Consider the following 20,120-nt stretch of genomic DNA (forward strand, 5'->3'; position numbering starts at 1 on the left):
TCAAGTTTTCTTATCCCGAAGGTTTGTTGTCCTATTTTAATAAATCGTTCTCTTAAAATGATAAACCTACAATGTTTCTTCAAAACATTGAGCTTAAGCCTCATCATGAATCATGTAACTTTTCCCATATGAAAAATTGTATTCATCATCCTTATACACCATATTTTTTTTAAAATTTTTTTTATCTCTTATCAAATGTGTTATATGTAGATGATGAATAGAATAATTCAATTAGTTTAAGAAGAATAAAAAAAATTAAAAATTAATTTTTTTTTTTTTAAAAGAAGAAAAATAAGTATGGTGTGTAGGAATAATGAGTAGCAAATCCTCTACGTAATTTATGTAGAAAACGTACCAAAATTTTGGAGCTGAACGGCATCCAAGGATGAATTATTGAGCAACACCTCGTTGGATTAGTTTTTCGTCATCCAAAATTAATGAGTCGTCGGATGACAGCACCATATTTGATGCACCCGCAAGAGTATAATATGCGCACCTTTTATAATTTTAAAGATAATTATCTAATATTAAAAGATGAGAATTGTTATAGTCATAAATGAATTATACAAGAGGAATACAATAAATTGACGTGGCTTCACGTGATCCGTTCAATCTACTTTTCAATAAAAGTAATTTTACAATCTGATAAATCACATCAAGTTAGTTCGTGAAATTACTCTTATGTAATTTCTTTGTGGCTTAAAAGATTCAAATTAAGAGAATTTTGGCATTTTCTATGAAGAGATACAATCATATTGATTAGTTATAAAATAATTATGGACCATGGTTCTATATTTTCGTCGGCAAAAATCCCTAGTTGACAAAGAGCAGACCATATTACGAAAAACATTCGAACATAAGCCCAAAACAAACGAGTTTTAAGAGGGCTTAAAGCCCGGTACGAGGGATTGGTACCAATACATACCAATTACCGTGTCCATGAGTCATGACTCTTGACCATCAACTTGCGCTCAATTTTTCCCTTTCCCAGTAGCAGGCGTCCCACATCGGAGAACTGCGAAGACTAGTCTAAGATAGCAGCTATAAAATAGGCAGCCAATACCTCGCTCAAACCACGCAGCCACGCGGTGAGCACAAAGCGAACTATTCTTTCGCCTTTTACTAAAGAATACCGTGTGCTCGCCGCAAATAGTGGCATACGCCTATTTTTGGAGGGGTTTCTGTTAATCGGGATGCCCCTAAAAGTCTTCGAGTTCAACGTTTAATGGTCCGGAGATGTTTTATTCTGAGGAGACAAGCCCGGACCGGGTATGGCTCTGTCTACGAAGTTCAGAATAATCAGACAATTACAGAAATAATTGCCCTGATGAAGGTAGAGGTGAGAGAGGACGTGGGTTTAGTTGGGGAGAGCCTGAGCTTCTGAACTAAAGCAGCAATTCATGGCCATTGAAATTCTGGGCTCGTTACTCAGATTCATGATTTTCTGTTCTATTTTTGGGGTTTTTTTTTATTATTTTCAGCTGAAACTCGTTCTGATTTGAATGCTATTATATGTCGTTGGACCCATTGAAATACACTCCAACTCCAGAGTATTTCTGAATGGTGTTTGTATGGATGGAAAGTAATTGGTGAAATTCAAGGATGAAAAGAGAGAGAATAGAATCATTTATGTTAAACTTGATGACTAAACTGAACTACAAGGCTAGGGCTCTTTATTATTTTAATACTGCAGGAAGGAACAGAGAGCTAAAACTAAATTCTAACAACTACTAGGTTTTCCTGAGATCAAAATCAAGCTACAAAGTTAAGCCTTTGTCTTCTCTTTATTTATTGGTAGTAGATGCATTACAAATTTGCTGGCTTAAAGAAGGGATTTTGGAGTCTGGACATTGTGTGGTTCCACACTGGAATAAAAGCTAGACAGCATTTTAAGAGATCTACAGTAAGACACTGATTACACTTACAAACTAAAGACCACGGAGCCGAGCGGTGAGACCCAAAACCAAAGTATAAATGCTCTTTTTAACTTATTTGAACTACCGATGGATGAGAAAGTGTTGGCTTTTAGCCGCTCGGGGAGCCATTCTTTTGGCAGTATTTCTGATCGAAGATCAGGCATAGATGATCATCTCAAGGCATGGATGCAAAAACTTAAAAATCTAGGAAGCACTCAACAAGAAAGTTAATGTTTGAGAGGGTTTCTCGTACGATGGTTGTATAAATAGTTTAAAAAATGGTTGAAAAAAATGCGCTTATTTTCTGTTTTTTTCTTCTTCTCTCAACTTCGCTTTATCAACCAAATCACAGCAATGAATAAGTTACGTTTTAAGTGACTTTTCATTCAAGTAACTAACCTAAAAATAAAAAAAGACTCAGTCTGTTTCGTTTCTAGAAAGAGAAACTCCACCTTCTCACATTCTCTCTAGAAAAGCTACTCATCCATTCTGAGTATTTTCATCGAAAAGGCTCCCATTCTCCTCCCCGTTCATTTTCCAATACTGATCTGTGTATATGTTTTTATACTAGTATTTTTTTCCTCTCTTCTTTCCACCAGTTCGGTTTTGGTAAAATCTTTCGCACTCTGGCGACCAACTATTGACACGTGTCCCTCCACGCAACTCCCCAACCACTAATCTACTGGGACGAAGCAGAACCACAACGAAAACCTTGGCGTGTGACACTCATGCGCAGCTTGTTCCACCCGTGGGCCATCACACGTCGCTGCACCATAATGCGTCTATAAGCTACACGCGTCGCACAATAGATTTTCCATCTCAATATCTTCCAGATCTGCCCCATCTCATCTCAAAATCACCAGCGCATGGTCTCCATGCGCCACCATAAGTGCACGTGAAGAAACTTGGCCCACCGTAGTCCAGCCCATTCGATGTCGATTTTCTACTACGTTTTCGCTTTTCCTATTTGATGATCTTGAGAAAGGGAATACGAATCTCTTCAGGAACATCTCAAGATAACAAACTGTAGTGCATCTTCAGTTTTCACCACCTCCAGCAGTGGCTTCATAGTTCACACAGCTATGCGAATTGCAAAAAAACCATCATTTAAGACATCGCCCTTTTTGCAGGATATAGGTGGGGGGACCAAGTATTTGGTCATAAAACCCGTTTTTTTTTTTTTTTTTTTTTTTTTTCACTTTTGTGTTGTGGTTGTTATAATGGGGAGTTAGTTCGAGAACCCCACCCTCTCATGTATCTCAATGATATATTTGCTTGCTTAGATTTAAATAAATATTAAAAAAATAAAATAAAATAAAACCTAACCTGAAAATCACTTAAAAATTGTGCTTGACTGAAAATGAATGGAGCCATTGCTTCGGTTGTATAGTTGTAAAGAGTGGGACTTTTTTATTATTATCCATGGATGACCCCATTTTCCCCTTGCAATGGATCAGGCCCGGCAAGCCATAAGAGATCCCATTGCAAACCCTCAAAGTAGAAGTTGATTCTCCTGAAATGTTACAAGATGCCTAGTTTCAAAGACATAATCATAATCAATGTCAGTTTTTGGGAACTTTGGCTAGTTTACAGGTTGTTTTAAGACATAAATTTCGATCATAAAATGCCAATAGTAGTAGCTCAAATACCTGCTCACGAAAAATTGTTGTTCATCCTAATTAAGTAATTTTGTCATCTCCAACATTTTAATTAGCCTCATTTAAATAACTGATTTATGAGGCCAATTAAAATATGTTGCATCAATCACTAAAGATGACAAAATCAAGAATAAAAAAACAACATTTCTGTGACCATGTTAAATTTATTTAAGAATTGATAGTGGTAAACTCCACTGAAGGGTACCTATCGTTCAAACTTCAAAGTCTAGAAACCTGCCACAAAACTTCTTGATTTTGAGTTTTCCCCGTGCCATCTTTCCGTTTCTTTCCTCTCCCTTTTCAGTTTGCATTTGTCCCCCATCAAACTTTCATGTTATCTTTCCAATCTGGTAACACCAAATCACTCAACAGAATACATTTGCTGCCATTTGGATTGACATGCAGAGGGACCATCAAATTAAAATGCACACGAACACTCTGATTGACAAGTTCTCAATTTCAAATGCAAATATGTAAAGTTCCATAGCAATTCATACTAATTCTAGCTGGTACTTCCCATGATCCCATCACACTTGAAACCTCATAATTTAATGAGTAATTCTACATACAACCGTGAAGTGCGTAACCGCCGCGTAATCGCTTTGAAAAAGAGTAGGGTCCACTATTAAAAAATTAATTTTTTTCATGTAGGTCCCATATTTTATTCATTTTTTTCAAAACGATTACGCGGCGGTTACGCAATTCACGATTGTAAGTATATTTTCTCTAATTTAATGGGCTGTAGTTTGATCTACTAAATGAAGGTTTTGGACCATGTACGCATGAAGAACTAGCACTATAACACACTCATTTTTCCCTTAACAGGAATTATTAATAAATTTCAGGTAAAGATCAATATCACAGGTAAAATACCTCAGGCAAGCACTGATACCAATGGGCAACCAGTAAATATACATCAAGAGAGGGAGAAAGATTGTCAACAAAACAGAAAAAGTGTACCACCTGCGTGCAGTTCCACGCTTTTATATTATGTATAGGTTACGCAATTAAACCTCAAAGAGTTGACAGCAGCCGTCATGTGCAGTTTGCAAAATCGAGTGAAGCATATTAGTCAGAAAATTCAACAGTGTATTTAGAATAAAAAGGGGCAATAACACTAAGCTTTCTAACGAAAGTAATCCATCCCTCTATGAGAGGGAGACCGCTTTTACGAAGAGAGCACCTTCTGAACCTCAGTTGTGACCTCTTTGGGAGGTTTTTCTGCATGAAGATTGGCAACAATGCCCTTCTTGGAATAATAATCAATGACCTGCATTCCAAATGCGAGTGATTCTATTAGATCATTACAGATCCTAGTAAAGTCATTTGAAGGCTAAGTAAGATGAATGGTGCAAGAAGAAAGTTCGGTAAAAGTTATTATCCAACATTAGACCTGGAAGGATGTTTTTTCCCCAGATAAAAGGTGTCAAGGTTATCATCCACTTAATATTATTTACATTAAAACAAATTATTTAGATTTATAATTTCTTTTTATAAGTACGATTAGGATTAGAAAGTTAGTCAAGCTTTGCCCAGAAATCCCTGTTTAACCTCCCAACTCTCCAACAGCAACAACCTCCTTCCAAACCCCGATGCTATGTCATATGTACCCACCCTCCAAACAATTTGTATAAGATAATGACCACAAGTTTTTGCCTTGGTTCACTTCATAATTAAAGGGAAAATGATCAACTTACAACTATTTACAACTCCCTTACAACTCTGGGAAGTGGAGGGTAGTTTTGAAATTCATTTTTAACGAAGTGGCATGAATGCATTGGTTGATTGTAAAATGAGTTGTAAAGTAGTTGTAAGAGAGTTGTAGGTGTATCATCACCTTAAATAAGACATACTACAGTTCTCAACAGAAAAATACTTTTGATAGGTAACCAAACAAACAAGAAAGGATACGACTTCATCAAAGCCTGCCCCACCCTTCCCACCACAACACTCCAGAACATATACCAAAAAAAAAAAAAAAAAAAAAACAACTTCAATAGTGACTATTGTCAAATGTTTTGTTCTACAAAAACAGCAGATTGTTAAATTATTTGTTCTAAAACCAGCATAATAATATTTCGTATTTCCATTCATCTGGAATTCAGCAATCAAATTCAAAGAACTGCACAAAGGGATGATAGAAAGAGTACTGGTTCAGTTTGCTTGTGAAATGCCTCCAGCCTTGACTTGAGAACAGCTGCAGTATCATCCTTGCGCTGAATCAAAGGTTCTCCAGTAACCTTGAAGACCAGAACGAGAAGTGTAAGTTACTTTTTTTTATAAGTAAGAAGTGTAAGTTACTTTTTTTTTATAAGTAAGAAGTGTAAGTTACTTATAAATAAAAAAGCAAGTAACATGTTGATATATAGCACTAAATTTCACATAAAGGATCATCAGTATGAGCTTACTAAAATTAACATACCGAATATTAGTAAATAAAGGCTTTTACTGCCTCCATTGCAGCACTAATATTTTTATGTGCATGCATCCTACGAGAGAACCTTTGATGTTGATAAGATTCCTATGAGAGAACCTTCAATGACATATTTAGACCAAAAAGAATTAAATAGGAAATAGCCTTACATCATCGGCACCCAGAACTTTGGGAGGTGCAAATTTTGTGTGATAGGTTCTACCGCTGGATGGGTGAATCCAACGACCGGTAATTCTCTCCTCCAAGATTGCATCATCAATGGCAAAGTTCAGCACCTTATCAATTTTGGCTCCCTTCTTTTCCAGCATTTCATCAAGCTATGTAAAGGAGAAAAAAAGAATGGTTAAGTGCAAATACGCAAACATATTTGAACAGACTAACCAAGGAGAGGCAAAATTAAGCAATATCCAGAAGAAAATATGGCACCTTCTGTGCTTGGACCACGGTCCTTGGAAATCCGTCAAGAATGAAACCTTTCTGACATGAGGGCTTCTTCAAAGCTTCGTCTATAATGCCAACAACCAAGTCATCAGAAACAAGTTCTCCCTGCAAAATGGTTTCATAACACCTTCTAAGCAATAATCTAAGATAGATGGAAGCTAAGCTACTCAACTCAACAGAGCCTTAATCCTTTTACTAGGGCAGAAGCACAGAGAACAAATCTTACAGGAAAACAATATATTAAAAATTTCTACCTTGTCCATAGCCTCTTTAGCCTTGACCCCAAGCGGAGTTTTTGCAGCAACAGCGGCTCTTAACATATCACCAGTAGCTAAGTGGCACAAGCAGTAATCATCCTTAATAATAGGTGATTGAGTACCCTTTCCCGATCCAGGTGGACCTGCATCAAACAATTTTTCATGCTTATGAATATGAAACTTGTCTGCCAAATTAAACACTCGTGTTATGGCACCTTGATATTTCTAAGAGAGAACAGATAAGAGCCATGCAGTCAAAAATAGGCAACAACAACAAACTAAAGTTAAAATGCTTGAAAAACTAGACATTACGTCATCTCTTTCTCAGAGCCAATAGTTAAAAAGCACTAAGGAGATGTTTGGATTCGAAGATGACTTGAGATGAGCTGAGATGAGTTGAGATAGATTGTGAATAGTAATGAGATGAGTTGTGAATAGTAGTGAGATTTGTGAGTTAAAGTTGCTGAATAGTAATAAATAGTAGTGAGATGAGTTGAGATGAGCTGAGATGAGTTGAGATGACTTGCGAATCCAAACAAGCCCTAAAACTAATCATTTTTCCATTTTCTTCCTTCTATACAGCTGTGTATGGGTTGGGAGAGCAATTTATTTGGATTGAAGTGAACAGGAAAAAACGAATAGTTGATGTCTAGCAATTACTTCAACGTCCCCAGATGGGGCACCATGGTATAGACTTTAAACATAGCAGTTGGAAAATGCAACTAAAGTTTAAGGTTTCTTTCTACCACATGTTTCTTTGTTTCTCCAAGATCCCCCCATCCCCCATTGACCTCGCAATATCTAAATTCACTATTATTATTGTTATCAACAGTAAAGTTTCATATACAATGATGACTTTGGGTATATTTAGATATAAGATTTTCTTGAAGTTTTCTAAACTTTTTATTTTTCAAGATTTTGGGACAGTTGTGGGACCCATTAAAAAGGTATTTAAATCAAGAAAGCCTTTAAAGAATGTTTTTATTGGGGTTAGAAAAACTAGTGGGAAGTCAATTATTGTGACTGGGTTTTTTTTGTGGAAGTTGTTTTGGTTTTTGTTTATTATGAAAATTGAGGTAAGAGATTTAGATGAAAATTATTTCTCAGATCTTTTTGGTGTAGATAAGTTTGGATTGAGAGTTAAAAAATGTTGAGAGAGTTTTCTTCAATTCTTTGTTGCCAAATATAACGTTATAGACTTGGCATGATCTTTTTTTATGGCATAGAACCGTCGTCAAGGCAAGGTGCTTTGGACCCACTCATGTGGAGTAAACTAAGGATACATGTAACGCCTTAGTCCCACATTGAGAATATAAATAACCCACATAATTTGGGTAGGTTATAAAGGTAGTCATGGTGAAAAATCCTGTGTTGGCTACTTACTAGGTGAAACTATGCTTTTATAAGTGATTCCAGGGAAACTTCAAATTGACTAGTATTTTGGAGTTATAGCATGGACATGGCTAGTGCTTTTCCCTAGATCATTAAATATGGTATCAGAGCCACAAATTAAAACCAGCCATGTGAAACTGGAGTACTGCATGATATGACTCTAACGAGGACATCGGGAGTTCAAGAGGTGAAGTTTCAACATTCTAGTCCCGCGTAAGGAATATGAATAACCCTACTAGAGTAGTACGTGATAAGTCTCACACTAACTACTTAGTACGTGAAACTAGTCTTTTTTGGAGCTATAGTGCCTTCTCTAGGCTGTTACAATACATGACCCCATTCACCACAACCATGTATCAGGTGATCAGGGGAACTCCTAGTGCGGAATCAAACCCAAGATGTCTGAGTCTACAATTACTAAGAGGAAAAGAAAAGCCAATTTACAGTATAATGTCAATAGTAACATAAATAGTGCAAAGCAAATAAAATGCACAATCACCATCTCTATCCTAAATGAAAAAATATCCCCCAACGGGAAAGGACAATATTAGCATAACAGCATTATTGGCTGTTTTATCTTAACCTTAATTCCAAAGCAATAATATTTCACCTTCAAATTGCATAATTCCGCCTTGTTTCTCTATGTATTGGCCGTTTCCTTCATTTATAAAACGCTCAAATCCAAAAACCTCTATGCAGTACCGTTTCCTACATCTTCTCGGTAACCAAACAACCATAGCATATTCGAGAGCGGACATCTCAGTAAAATATTCGCAGAAAGAGCCGCTAAAAATCTAAATAAAAACCCTAAAAGCATCATACTTTTCCAGCACAAACATTAAAATCCATGGATCTGAAAGGATTTCAATATCAAGCGGCAAACTTTCAACAGAAGAAAGAAAGAAAGAAAGGAGAAAATATCTATATCTATATATATGGAATAGCGTAAGCGCATATGAATGTGCCAAGTTTAAATATATAAATACCAACGAGAATGAGGCGCTTGTCGGGCTTAGACGAGCATTTCATGCGACGGAGGAGCTCGGACATGAGATCGACGGAGGGAACATCTTCCAAGTTCACTGAAGCAGAGCTGGTCGCCATTTGGGAGTAGGATTAGGGTTTTTTTTTTCTCTCTAGGACTTTTGGTTCAATCAGAGAAGGACCGGAGGTTCTTTACTTTAGTTCGGACTTCGGACCTTCCAACGCTTCAAACTCAAGCAGGCTAGCAGCGGTCTTGCTGGGTTGTGTTTGAAATGACTGTCCTACCCTTAGTGTGGTTTGAATTGACACGTGCGAGATGTTTTTCCGAAGTGTACTACTACCTCAACAAAACAATAATACAAAAATAATATCTTCAACTGATATTAGTCTGATTCATTAGATTTATTTTATAATAAAAATAATTTAATATTTTAATAAATCACATTAACTCACGTTAATTTGTCAAATTTATTTTTAGAATATTTCTCTTTTTAAAATCAAGAATGTTACTTCCATTCCCATTTGAATTTATCGGCACAATTACACGAACTGACCAATGACAATTGACTAGTCTCGCTGAATTAACCTAATTATTTCCAAATTCTAGATCTGCCATATCTTAATTCGAATAATTCTATTATAAGGTGTTTACATAATATATTATTCATAAGAAATAATTTAATTTAAAAAATAAATTTTATAAATTAAATTACGTCCCGTAAATAATATGTTATTTACATTACTCATTTCATAAACTCACTCAACCGTAAAAATCAAAAAATTAGATACAATATATAAACCCCCAAATTGTTAAAAAAAAATATTCAACGTATGAATAGTTGACACGATAGCACGCTTGCATAGCATGCCAAAAATATTTGGATCAGAAAATTATGAGAAATCAATCTCAATCTATGTGACAGTAGCATCCGACCATATGGTCATCCGTTCAGTCTACCCTAATTATACGTTAGCCATAATAGACCAAAGATCCACTTCATGGTCATATACAAGGGAGATAAGAGTAGGAGGAACACCAACCAGCCAAAGATCCATTCATATATACGAGAGGTAGGAGAATTGCAAAGTTAAAAAGAGTGGCGTCCCACAGTAACCAAACTTGAATTGAATTCAAGGGTAAAAATACACATAATACTCTGGTCTCACACAAAATTGGGTTAAGACAAAGTGCAACATTTGCAAAGTTTTTAAAGTTCAGTCAGCATCTTCGCTTCTCGACTTCTTTTTCCTTTTACCATCGCCGGCGGACTGCAGCTCCCCTCCATCTTCGTTCTTGCTCTTCTTTTTCTTCTTCTTATCCGTTCCATTTTGCAGGGCGTTCTGGCCCTCCTGTTGCTCCAGCTCCCGATCCATTCTGCGCTTCTCCTTTTTCTTCTTCTTTTCTGATTTAGAATCCTCCAGAGCTTCACCATTTGAAACAGCAGTTGGGTTATCTTCGGCCATAGGCTCACCATTCTCTGCAGCTGCAGCTTTTGATTTCTTTTTCTTACTTTTCTTTCCTGATGCTTCTGTAGGAACTTCTTCGATTTCCATCTCTGCACCTGCAAAAAGCAATCCTATCCAGTCACAAGTGGTACCACCAGGAGAACCAAAAACTTATTGCAATTATGTGGGTATCCAATGTACTGAAACAACATGCTTCAAACACCAAAACATAATTGCCACGATCAGAAGGTATTGTAACAATAATTCCAATGCAAGTGAATGCTTCATACTTGTTTCCAATCAAATTTGTTTTATAGGTGCTTCATACTTGTTTCCAAACAATTAAATTTGTTTTATAGGTGCTTCATACTTGTTTCCAAACAATTAGAAAAGTGTTATGATGCAACCAAGTGTTATGATGCAACCATGTGTAATGTTGCAACCAGAATTCCTGGTGCAATTTCAATGGGCTAGAGGTCACATCAAGTTTGTCTTGCCGGTGAAACCATAATGCCCCCTCCAATGACTCGGAATTCATATATGTAAATCTAAGGCACTATCGTACCCTTGTTTTGAACACTTTCAATTGCATCTTTCATCACATCAATATTTTTGCGCGGCGCAACACCCTTGTCATAAAACTCGAGCCGCTCCTCAACTTGTGCGCGAAGTTTCTCCCCAAAAACAGTAGTACCACTGTCTGCACCACAAAATAAGGCAACAAAATCAATTCCCGAGAAGGGGGCTGCAATGCAGATTATGTTTACCCAGAGATTTCTGAATGAAAAAATAAATAAAAACCTGCAAAGCAGTCAATGCGTGATGCAATAGAACACTTGTTTGCAAGAAAACGAGCCATTCTTCCTTTGTTCTTTGCTGACGCTCGACCAATGAAAGATGAATGGAATATCAGACCATACTTGGGTGTGTTTCCTCTAGTTTTCAATGCCCTGAAGATAACGACAAAAGATGGGCTGACTTAAAATGACTTATAAAGATTTTACATTCAAAATAGCATCATCAGAAGAAATACAACAGAATCAAAGTCATCCATGCACACAACATTGACAAGGCATGGATTTTAGTAATTATATCTCAAGGATGGAAATCCAAGGTAGTGGAAAGAAAATGAACGGGTTTCAAATTTATGATTCCAGCCTTTTCAAGTCAGCAGCAATTCTTCACATAAGCGAATACCCCAAGTAATGAGTGAAACACCTGAAAAGTGCCTTCTCTGCACCAAGGATCTGAAGGGTAGAAGAAGGGCACTTAGCCAAATTTGTAAGACTACCAGCATGAGAAATCAAGCGAGCACCAACAACTTCACCAATTAAAGACGCCAAATTAGGTGCAATGTCACTCATCTTCGCAACCAGATAATCATAAAGCTTCCTCCGATAATCAGATAGGTCCATTACCCTCTGTGCAAATTGGTGGACATTAATCAAGTCAATTGGGGACAAATCCTGTCCTGCAGAAAAATAAAAAAACAAATAAGAAATAAAAACCCAAGTGAAATAGAGGACGACAATATAAGGGCAACAAGCAATTTAAATATGAGATTTCTACCCATGGAAGCCTTGGCAGCATCAACGATTTCCTTTGCCCTATCTTCATCTCCAACTATGTCTGTTAAGCCTGGGATACTATCATCAGACAACTTGGACTTATCCTCTATATATTTTGCAACTTTGGCATATAGATAGTTGTCACTGACAATCTTTACCAATTCAGGAAAATGCCATGAGTACCACTCTCTGCATTAATGGGATCAAACACAAGATAATTAGTTGCATTAGAGGAACAAAAAAAACCACTTTAGATGTCCGCGAACCAATAGATTCTCCCCGATCTTTCCACCATGATAATAAAGTTCATGACTAGAGAATACCAAAGAAGCCTCCCGGGAGGACACAACAGGAAACCCAGTTTGGACTGTATGGGACAACAAGAATGGTAGTTTCAAGTTCATAAAATGTTTCTATAGAGGTTTCAAGAACATACCTGACTCTCATGGAGAAAGAATTGATGTCCTTATCAAGAGTATCGAGAAGGAAGATAGCTTGTATCACCATATTGTCAACACGGTTTACATTGAACTTGACTTTTGCACGGCTGTAACTGTGACCCAGACCAAGTTGGGCTTTTTCCAAGTCTCCAGGCTATAAAATTCAAGGGGAGAGAGAAACTCTATCAGAAGACAAAAAGGTTCATTTTATTGAACAAAAAAAGGGCATACAAAATTAAAAGCTCGATATCAAAGAAAAATGTATACCTTTAAGTCCTTCAAAAACCTATCGAAATGTAGCCGCACACCACGAAGAAGCTCGTGAATAAATTCACCACTTTCACAAGGTATTTTAGTCGCCTCCTGTATATGTGACCCTATCTTAGTATCTGTTATTCCTAATCTGAACTTTGTCTTCTTACCTTCCTTGACTTTCGGGAGATTAAGCTCCAAGAAGCTTCTCAACTCATCAGTCATTATCCCTGAAACGCAAAAGAAGCACCAAAGGAAAGCCCATAAAGCCGTTGTTATGAATAGATAGGACGTTTCAAATGGCCATTTTTACCCATCATTGGAAACCAAAGAAAACAGAAAAGCAGCCCTATGCAGAATAAAACAAGCATATTACTTTGGTTTCTACTCTAAGTCCTGAATATCAAGAGAACAAATATTCAATTTTTAAAGTCCCAGCAGTGTTAAATAACCAAAAAAAGGTGCAATGATGAAGCGCCCACAATTCCCAAAAGTAGACACTAATAGCAGTGCTTGGAGGCGCATGAGAAATCCAGAAACAACAGAGTGGTTATACTTCAAGTACAGCTAGCAAGCCTGTGAAACATAAAGCAGGGGAGGAAAGGAACCACCAAAAAAAGAAATCAATTTCCACATGTCTCATAGCCAACCAACAAGCGGAGTCGAAGTTTACCCACTGTAGGTAACACGACCGAATTAAACAACGAAACATAGCCACGACATATTGAGCATGAAAAAGGGCGAAAATCCATGAAAAAACTTTACAGGAACAACGAAGAACCAGAAGCCAAACAAGAGTAATCGAAGTTTGGAGAGAAGATCACCTTCGGAGACGGCGTTACACTGGTTGAGGGCGTCGAGGGCGGACTCGAAAGGGTGAAAGGCAGTGAGCTGTACGACCTTCCCAAAACGGTTCAGGTCTGACACGGAATTCCGGACCGCCTCGGTGTTCTGCCCGATCTCGTCGAGGCCATGCGCGAGGAACAGCGCGTACCCAGAAGCAGACTCATATAGAAGATATAAAGCCATTGAATAATCAAAATCAAACAAAACAACTATAAAGCTCGGGCCTTTTACTTCACCGAGACTCTCTCTCCCTCTCTCCTTCTCTCTGAGACAATGCGCTCTAAAACTGAGAGTATCGGCGGGGAATAGATAGAGAAAGAGAAGCGAGCAGTTTAGGTTAAGGTTTAAGGTTTTCGGTGGCGGGGTTTAGCTTTGCATATGCTTGGGTCTGTACTCATGGCATTTTATTTTTGTTTTTATTTTTTCAAATATCTTTTAAACCCATTTAAATATTTTTTTTTAAAAAAAAATCAAAAATTATTAAAAAATACTTAAAAACAAATTAAAAAGATTAAAAAAAAAATCAGTAAAAAATAAGTGTACAATTTTTCGGTGACTGTCATTTCTCATATATACCGTGAGGGTTTGGTCTATGTATGGTGAGGGCTTTTGTGATGTTGTGTGTTGGATGCGAGTACTTTAGTTGACAGTTTTTAATCAACGGTTGAGAATATTAGGCCCCTTTTGAATCTCATCTCATCATTATAATTTCTCAAATTCTCATATAAAATATAATAAAAAATTTAACTTTTTTAAATTTTAAAATAATAATAATATTAAAAAATAATATTCTAATGATATTTTATTTAACTTTCAACTTTCATCTAAAATATATCATCTTATCTCATTCAACTATCCAAACGGTGCCTAACTAAGAGCCAACTCCAACTCAACAATATAAATTTAGATTTGTGACGCATAAAAGCTTAATTAAAAAATGATTAGATATTTTTATAACATAGATTGTGGGACACTTATTACTAATTTTAACACAAGAAATGTTATTTTTAGGCACAAGAACATTTATTACTTAGAGTAATTATACTAGGCCCTCTAATTATAACATTCACTTTGTCTACACCATCTTGCCTTGCTTATTAAAAAAATTAGAAAAGTTTAAAACACAGCATAAAGAGGTGAAGGAATTTAGAATTTTAGTTTTCATCTTTTTGAGTTTTTGGAAGTTATTTTATTTTGAATATATGTTTTTTAATTTTTTTTAATAAGTGGCACCACATTGCCAAATCAAGAGAGCAAAATAAGTTGCATGAATTAAGAGATATAATAGCATTTTCCTTATTACTTAACAGGGGCAACGTTGACTCTTCCTCTCCCTTTCTAACCTTAAAATCTCACTCTTTTTTATGTTGCTCCATGATCTAGGATGCCCCTTAAATGTTAAAACCTTACTCCTCTTGTTTCCTTATTTGTAGGATTAATGATGAAAATTTGTGTTTCAACCCTCTATAATTGTTTACTTATAGTTTGTAGGTGCAAATTAGTATAGTTTCTTTTAATAATATTATCTATATTTTTATTATATGTAATTGGATTATGTTTCTTTTTTGAAAAAGCCAAAACTTGAGTACCCGTTTGACTATATTTAATAGTCTCTAATGGTGAGCATTATTCGTGTTAGAAAAACTAGGTTAAAGTATATAACGGAAACGATATTACCTCATTAGAAATATCTTGGATTTAGTGCAATTGTTCCATGGATTTCATGTTGTCGTCGTCGTCGTTGTTCATCCAAAATCATCTCGTATCGATAGTGGAGTGTGCTACGTAGTAATATCAGAGTAACATCTACAAATTCCACAACTTAGATACCGGGACTAGAGAGAACGTACACATTGAGAGAAAGAGTATTTTTATGGTGCCAATCATTTTTATCTAAAGGGAGATGGGTTATTTAAATAGCCCCTCTAAGTATAACCCCGATTGACCATTAAGGGTCAGCCATCAAGGCTTATACCACTTCATAACTCCAATAGAAGCGGAATGGGTGTTCACCATGAATGTCTCTTTCTTATACTTCAAAAATTATTTAATAGTGGATAATTTGTTTGATTTATATATGTCAAACCATGTAAAGAAAAATAAATTTTCCAATATTTCATTTAAAAACTCATAATACTCATAATACATCTTTAATAAAATTTCTTTCAGTTTTAGAAAAGGTTGAGAAGAATATTAATATTTTTCCTTTTACATTTTCTTATGACATAAAATGTTGTTTAAGATAATTTTTGTGAATTTAAAAATCTTCCTTTGTAATAACACAAATTTGAGCATCATCCTCTAGATATTTTTAAAATATAGATGATGTAGGGATCCTAGTCAGATGATGTTGAGGTGTCAGATTGTACATGATGGTGCTGAACTATCTTAAGACGGCATGTCAGCTCAAGTACAATAGGAAACAATGACTTTTCCTTGATTTATGACAATTTTGAGCACATATTGGTATTTTGGCCATAATTTTGCCCATGAGTATCGGATTCATGCAAATGACCCAATTTGGAAAGCTTTTTTCAGCGCACATGCCCAGTCATCCAGCTATATGCTTGTGGGCATTATTTTCGAGCCTAAAATCAGATGTTTTCCTCTTCAGATCTTCAATTTTAGATTTTTTTTTTTTTTTTTATCTTTTATGGTAATATTTCGTTTCTTGGTTATGAAGTTATTTTTATCCCAATGTTGGCCCAATTTTTGGTAGATTGCTTCTTTATTTACATATTTATTTCTGGTGTGTTAATTAGGATTTTGTTATTTTTGGTAAAATCTTGATATTTTCATATTTATAGCTATTTCAATCTGGCTTGTGGGTTTGGTTGGACATTCTGAAGTTTTGATAATTCTCAGTTAAAAATAGAGTTATTCTCTCTGTGTTTTGAACGAATCTCTTATCTTTCCTGTTTCGATTTGTTGAGACTATTAATCTAAATTTTGTCTGACATCAATAGATTATGTGACACTTATTAGAAAATTTTAATGGAGTAAATGTTAAAATCTTACACAGAATATAAATATTGATATAGATATTTATAGATGTATAAATATATTTATATTTATGTAAAGCTGATTTGTCAAATTTTTCAGACAAACATCATAAATAACATGTAGAGAATATACTTTGGGATGAAGATTTATGCATAGTTGATTGAAAATACAATATATATATATATATATATATATATATATATATTTTATCTTACTTTTATAAGTTCAATGGTAATTCATCTGTGTTGTCCACGTTAGGTGAGAACTAGAAACTTGTCAGAGCTGAAACATAAATATAAGTCCAGGCTCGCTTCTCCTGAAATATAATGTCAAATAGATAGCAACATACAACTAAAAAAAAAAAAAAGAAGGCAGGCATTCTAGGATGTTAGGTGTAGGTGTGTGAAGACTGCAAGGCCTCGTGATGATCATATTTTATCTTAGGTCTAGTTTATTTTTATAGATGAAATTGATGCGAATAATATTAAAATATTTGAGTTGAGATAAAATGAAATAATTTTTAAATACGTGTGTTTGTTTATAGAAGTGAGATAAGATGGTTTTAACTTTTTTTGAGATTTGATAAAGTTGTGGTTTCATCAATTATGATATATTTTTAATTGATTGGGTAATAGTTATTTAATTATTCATCATTAATTAATATAAAATATTAATTAAAAATATAAAAAATACTTAACGTTATTAAACTAAAATTTGTAATAAATTAAACTTTATATTTTAAAATAATTGGGTAATATATTGGGTAATATAAAATTAAACTTTATATTTTAAACTAATTTTTCTATTTCCAATTTGTAATAAATTCAACTCAACTTGGGATTACAAAGCTGAACCACGTTGCCAATTTTTCAGCTTTCGAGAAAGGAAATATTATCTATGGGACCCAACACATAGTTACCTACGTACAAACCTTGATAAAAATGTGCACACACGAAAAATACTACTTTTTTCATGTTATTAATTCAATATATAATAACCCATGTTAAATGAGAAATCGACTTTAGATAAATTATTGATTTTCTTAATTCGAGAATTCAAAGTAGCAGACACTTATATATTGCTTTTATTAAATTCGAATTACAAAATTTATTAACGTTATAAACTACAATATGTATGTAAGATAATCTCATTTCTAAATCAACACATGTCATCAAATAATTATATTCCATGCGCATTAAATAGTACCAATATTAAATATTGTAAAACATTCACAAGTATTCTGCTTAACAAGTACACCACTATAATAAATAAATAAAATGACACATACACCATTGCTTTTAATTAGACACTCCATGGACACCTTTATTTTCCCACATCGGTATGACAATCCCATTTCTTATTGCAGCCATAGCTTGGGCTGCTTCGGTCGCCATGTCCAAACTAGAAGATGGACCTACCCCATCACCAACCTACTCCTCAATAGCAGGGAGCTGCCTCCTGCTCTAATACCAAAATAACCAGTCATCGAGAGTCACCGTTCTTATGAAATTATGCAGCACACAACATGCTGTCACGATGAGTCATTGCCTCCCAACGGAATACGCAGACATTAAGCTTAAAATTTTAAATTGTTCTTTAAGTACACCAAAAGTGTGTTCTATGATATTATGAAGCGATAAATGACGGTAACTAAAATAGACTTTGTACCCTCGAAATTGACTCGGATTATGACACTCACTTATGTGGTACCGTTCTTGAGGATAAAAGGCAAAATCCGCAAAATCCCTCTAGTGCATGGGAAAGCCGAATCGACCAAATAATATTTACCTAACAATATCGATTCCAAAACACACAGTGAGATGACTTGAAATGGAAAAAATCACAAAAAATAAAAATCTTTGCATTAAATAATATAAGAAGTTTACCCTTAGGCAGCATGGGCAGATCTTTGACCAATGCATGGAGAAAGACACGAGTGTCATGCGATGTTCCTTCCCATCCAGTGTATACAAATGTGAATTTCATATCGAAGTCACATATGCACAATACATTTTGGGCAACTCACCCATGCCGATTTCTAAATGTCTCACGTACTGAGGCTGGTACAATGACATCTATCATAGTGTCGTCCATCGCACCAACGCATTGCTGTCAACGTAGAAATAAAATCCTTTGTAAAAACCTACATTAAATATATTTAGTTTATGGTTTCAAATGTAGTAATTTGAAGTTAATTATTTGTTGTAAATCATTGAAAATTCTTTACCCTAAACCATGAAAAATTTTGGTGGTTGCTTGCAATATAGGGATGCACCTCGTTAGTGAAATTTGGCTGGATAATATATCTCCCAAGCTCACATAGGGCATTCATCACCATTCTCACATGTTTATTAATTGTTTGGTTCGAATGTTAAAATCAGTCACCAACAATTCTTTAGGCCTATGCGTAGCCCACAAGTAGGCAAAAGATGGATACAAATTCCTCTATGGTCGCCGATCGTCTGAATCACACAACAAGTGATTTCCACCTAACAACGAGCATAATGAGTGAGATATTGATACCTCCATCCGAAACAAGTTCTTACAATTATTCGGATGTCCATTCAAAATTCTGATAATATACTCATCTCCTCGAATGCCTATGTTGAGTTGTGGCATTCGACGATGCCATCCTAGTTCACAGGATATGATCCTAACAACGGTGATTATTTCAAGCGCCTCGTACTTATCACTACTAGAACTCCCTTCATGCTCGCTACTTGCATCTCCTCCACCCTCCTTCACGTCTAATGTCGACTTCCTGGTGATCAATTTTCAGCATCCATTCTCTAACACGTTCAATGAAGCTGTTCGAAAGATTACATTATAATACATCCATGTGAAGTATAATAATTAAATTATCATGTCAACAATTCCAAACAGTACTATTAAATTAATAACACATCGCCAATATGCTAAAAATGTCAAGAAACACAACATTACATTAATACCAGCTTAAGACAAGCATAATGGTATCTCATCAAGTACGTTCAAATAAAGTAATTAATAATCTCTAAAAGAAAATGACATAAAGCACTAAAAATAGAAATCAACAATGCCTGACCCACAATCGCCTATGCTCATCATCTATGGCTAGAAAGTCCTGTTGGGTCATGGGATCACGTAAGGCATTGAATGCATGGTAAAAGTTATCTTCCAGCAACGGAGGCCAAAGCACCTGCATCAATTCTGCGCAATGAGCAAAAGGATCCCATCTATCATCGATGTTCATGGTCGATCTCGATCCCTTACTTTGCTGCGGAAGACTCAGCTCTGCCCTCATAGCACTTCCGTCATGAAACCATTGTTTTCCTCATCTCATTGAAGAAGTTCGATAACTCCTCCTCTACCTGCCTGCTTGGCCCCCCCTTTTCTACGGTGACATGATGAGTGTGTCGATGGTCCCATAGAAGGTGTCATCATGTCCATGGAAACGTCTAAGTCATCAATATTGATGAGCACTCTCGATTGCGTGCCCAGTGC

General features: G+C 35.6%; 2 protein-coding genes and 1 non-coding gene across 3 annotated transcripts; 1 reads left to right on the forward strand and 2 right to left on the reverse strand.

Moving 5' to 3' along the window:
• The first annotated feature begins 1,079 nt into the window (after window positions 1-1,079).
• On the forward strand, window positions 1,080-1,192 carry LOC118349505. Its single transcript, XR_004802462.1, has one exon. It is a non-coding gene; the product is annotated as a U5 spliceosomal RNA (small nuclear RNA).
• A 3,318-nt stretch (window positions 1,193-4,510) lies between these two features.
• LOC108983966 (adenylate kinase 4) lies at window positions 4,511-9,440 on the reverse strand. The gene is made up of 6 exons (XM_018955765.2): window positions 9,085-9,440; window positions 6,704-6,849; window positions 6,435-6,554; window positions 6,158-6,325; window positions 5,725-5,814; window positions 4,511-4,844 (listed from the first exon to the last, which is right to left on the reverse strand). Exons 1-6 carry the CDS (start codon window positions 9,200-9,202, stop codon window positions 4,743-4,745), a joined length of 744 nt encoding a protein of 247 aa, XP_018811310.1. The 5' UTR covers window positions 9,203-9,440; the 3' UTR covers window positions 4,511-4,742.
• Window positions 9,441-10,113: 673 nt separating this feature from the next.
• LOC108983965 (nucleolar protein 56-like) lies at window positions 10,114-14,015 on the reverse strand. Its single transcript, XM_018955764.2, has 8 exons — window positions 13,613-14,015; window positions 12,804-13,018; window positions 12,533-12,690; window positions 12,098-12,285; window positions 11,747-11,999; window positions 11,330-11,478; window positions 11,094-11,228; window positions 10,114-10,644 (listed from the first exon to the last, which is right to left on the reverse strand). Exons 1-8 carry the CDS (start codon window positions 13,815-13,817, stop codon window positions 10,298-10,300), a joined length of 1,650 nt encoding a protein of 549 aa, XP_018811309.1. The 5' UTR covers window positions 13,818-14,015; the 3' UTR covers window positions 10,114-10,297.
• Between the last annotated feature and the right edge of the window lie 6,105 nt (window positions 14,016-20,120).

The sequence above is a fragment of the Juglans regia genome, chromosome 9 (assembly GCF_001411555.2).
Source record: "Juglans regia cultivar Chandler chromosome 9, Walnut 2.0, whole genome shotgun sequence".
Lineage (NCBI taxonomy): Eukaryota > Viridiplantae > Streptophyta > Magnoliopsida > Fagales > Juglandaceae > Juglans > Juglans regia.

Bases quoted from the DNA above. Each gene is read 5' to 3' on its own strand.
- LOC108983966 (XM_018955765.2), bottom strand. From the start codon at position 9,202: ATGGCGACCAGCTCTGCTTCAGTGAACTTGGAAGATGTTCCCTCCGTC. The intron at 5,815-6,157 runs GTAAGGCTATTT...CTGGTCTTCAAG, and splicing joins AAGTTCTGGGTGCCGATGAT to GTTACTGGAGAACCTTTGAT. The intron at 4,845-5,724 runs GTACTCTTTCTA...TTTGGAATGCAG, and splicing joins TTCACAAGCAAACTGAACCA to GTCATTGATTATTATTCCAA.
- LOC108983965 (XM_018955764.2), bottom strand. From the start codon at position 13,817: ATGGCTTTATATCTTCTATATGAGTCTGCTTCTGGGTACGCGCTGTTC. The intron at 12,286-12,532 runs GTATGTTCTTGA...CCATTAATGCAG, and splicing joins TCTTTCTCCATGAGAGTCAG to AGAGTGGTACTCATGGCATT. The intron at 11,479-11,746 runs GTGTTTCACTCA...CGTTATCTTCAG, and splicing joins GCAGAGAAGGCACTTTTCAG to GGCATTGAAAACTAGAGGAA.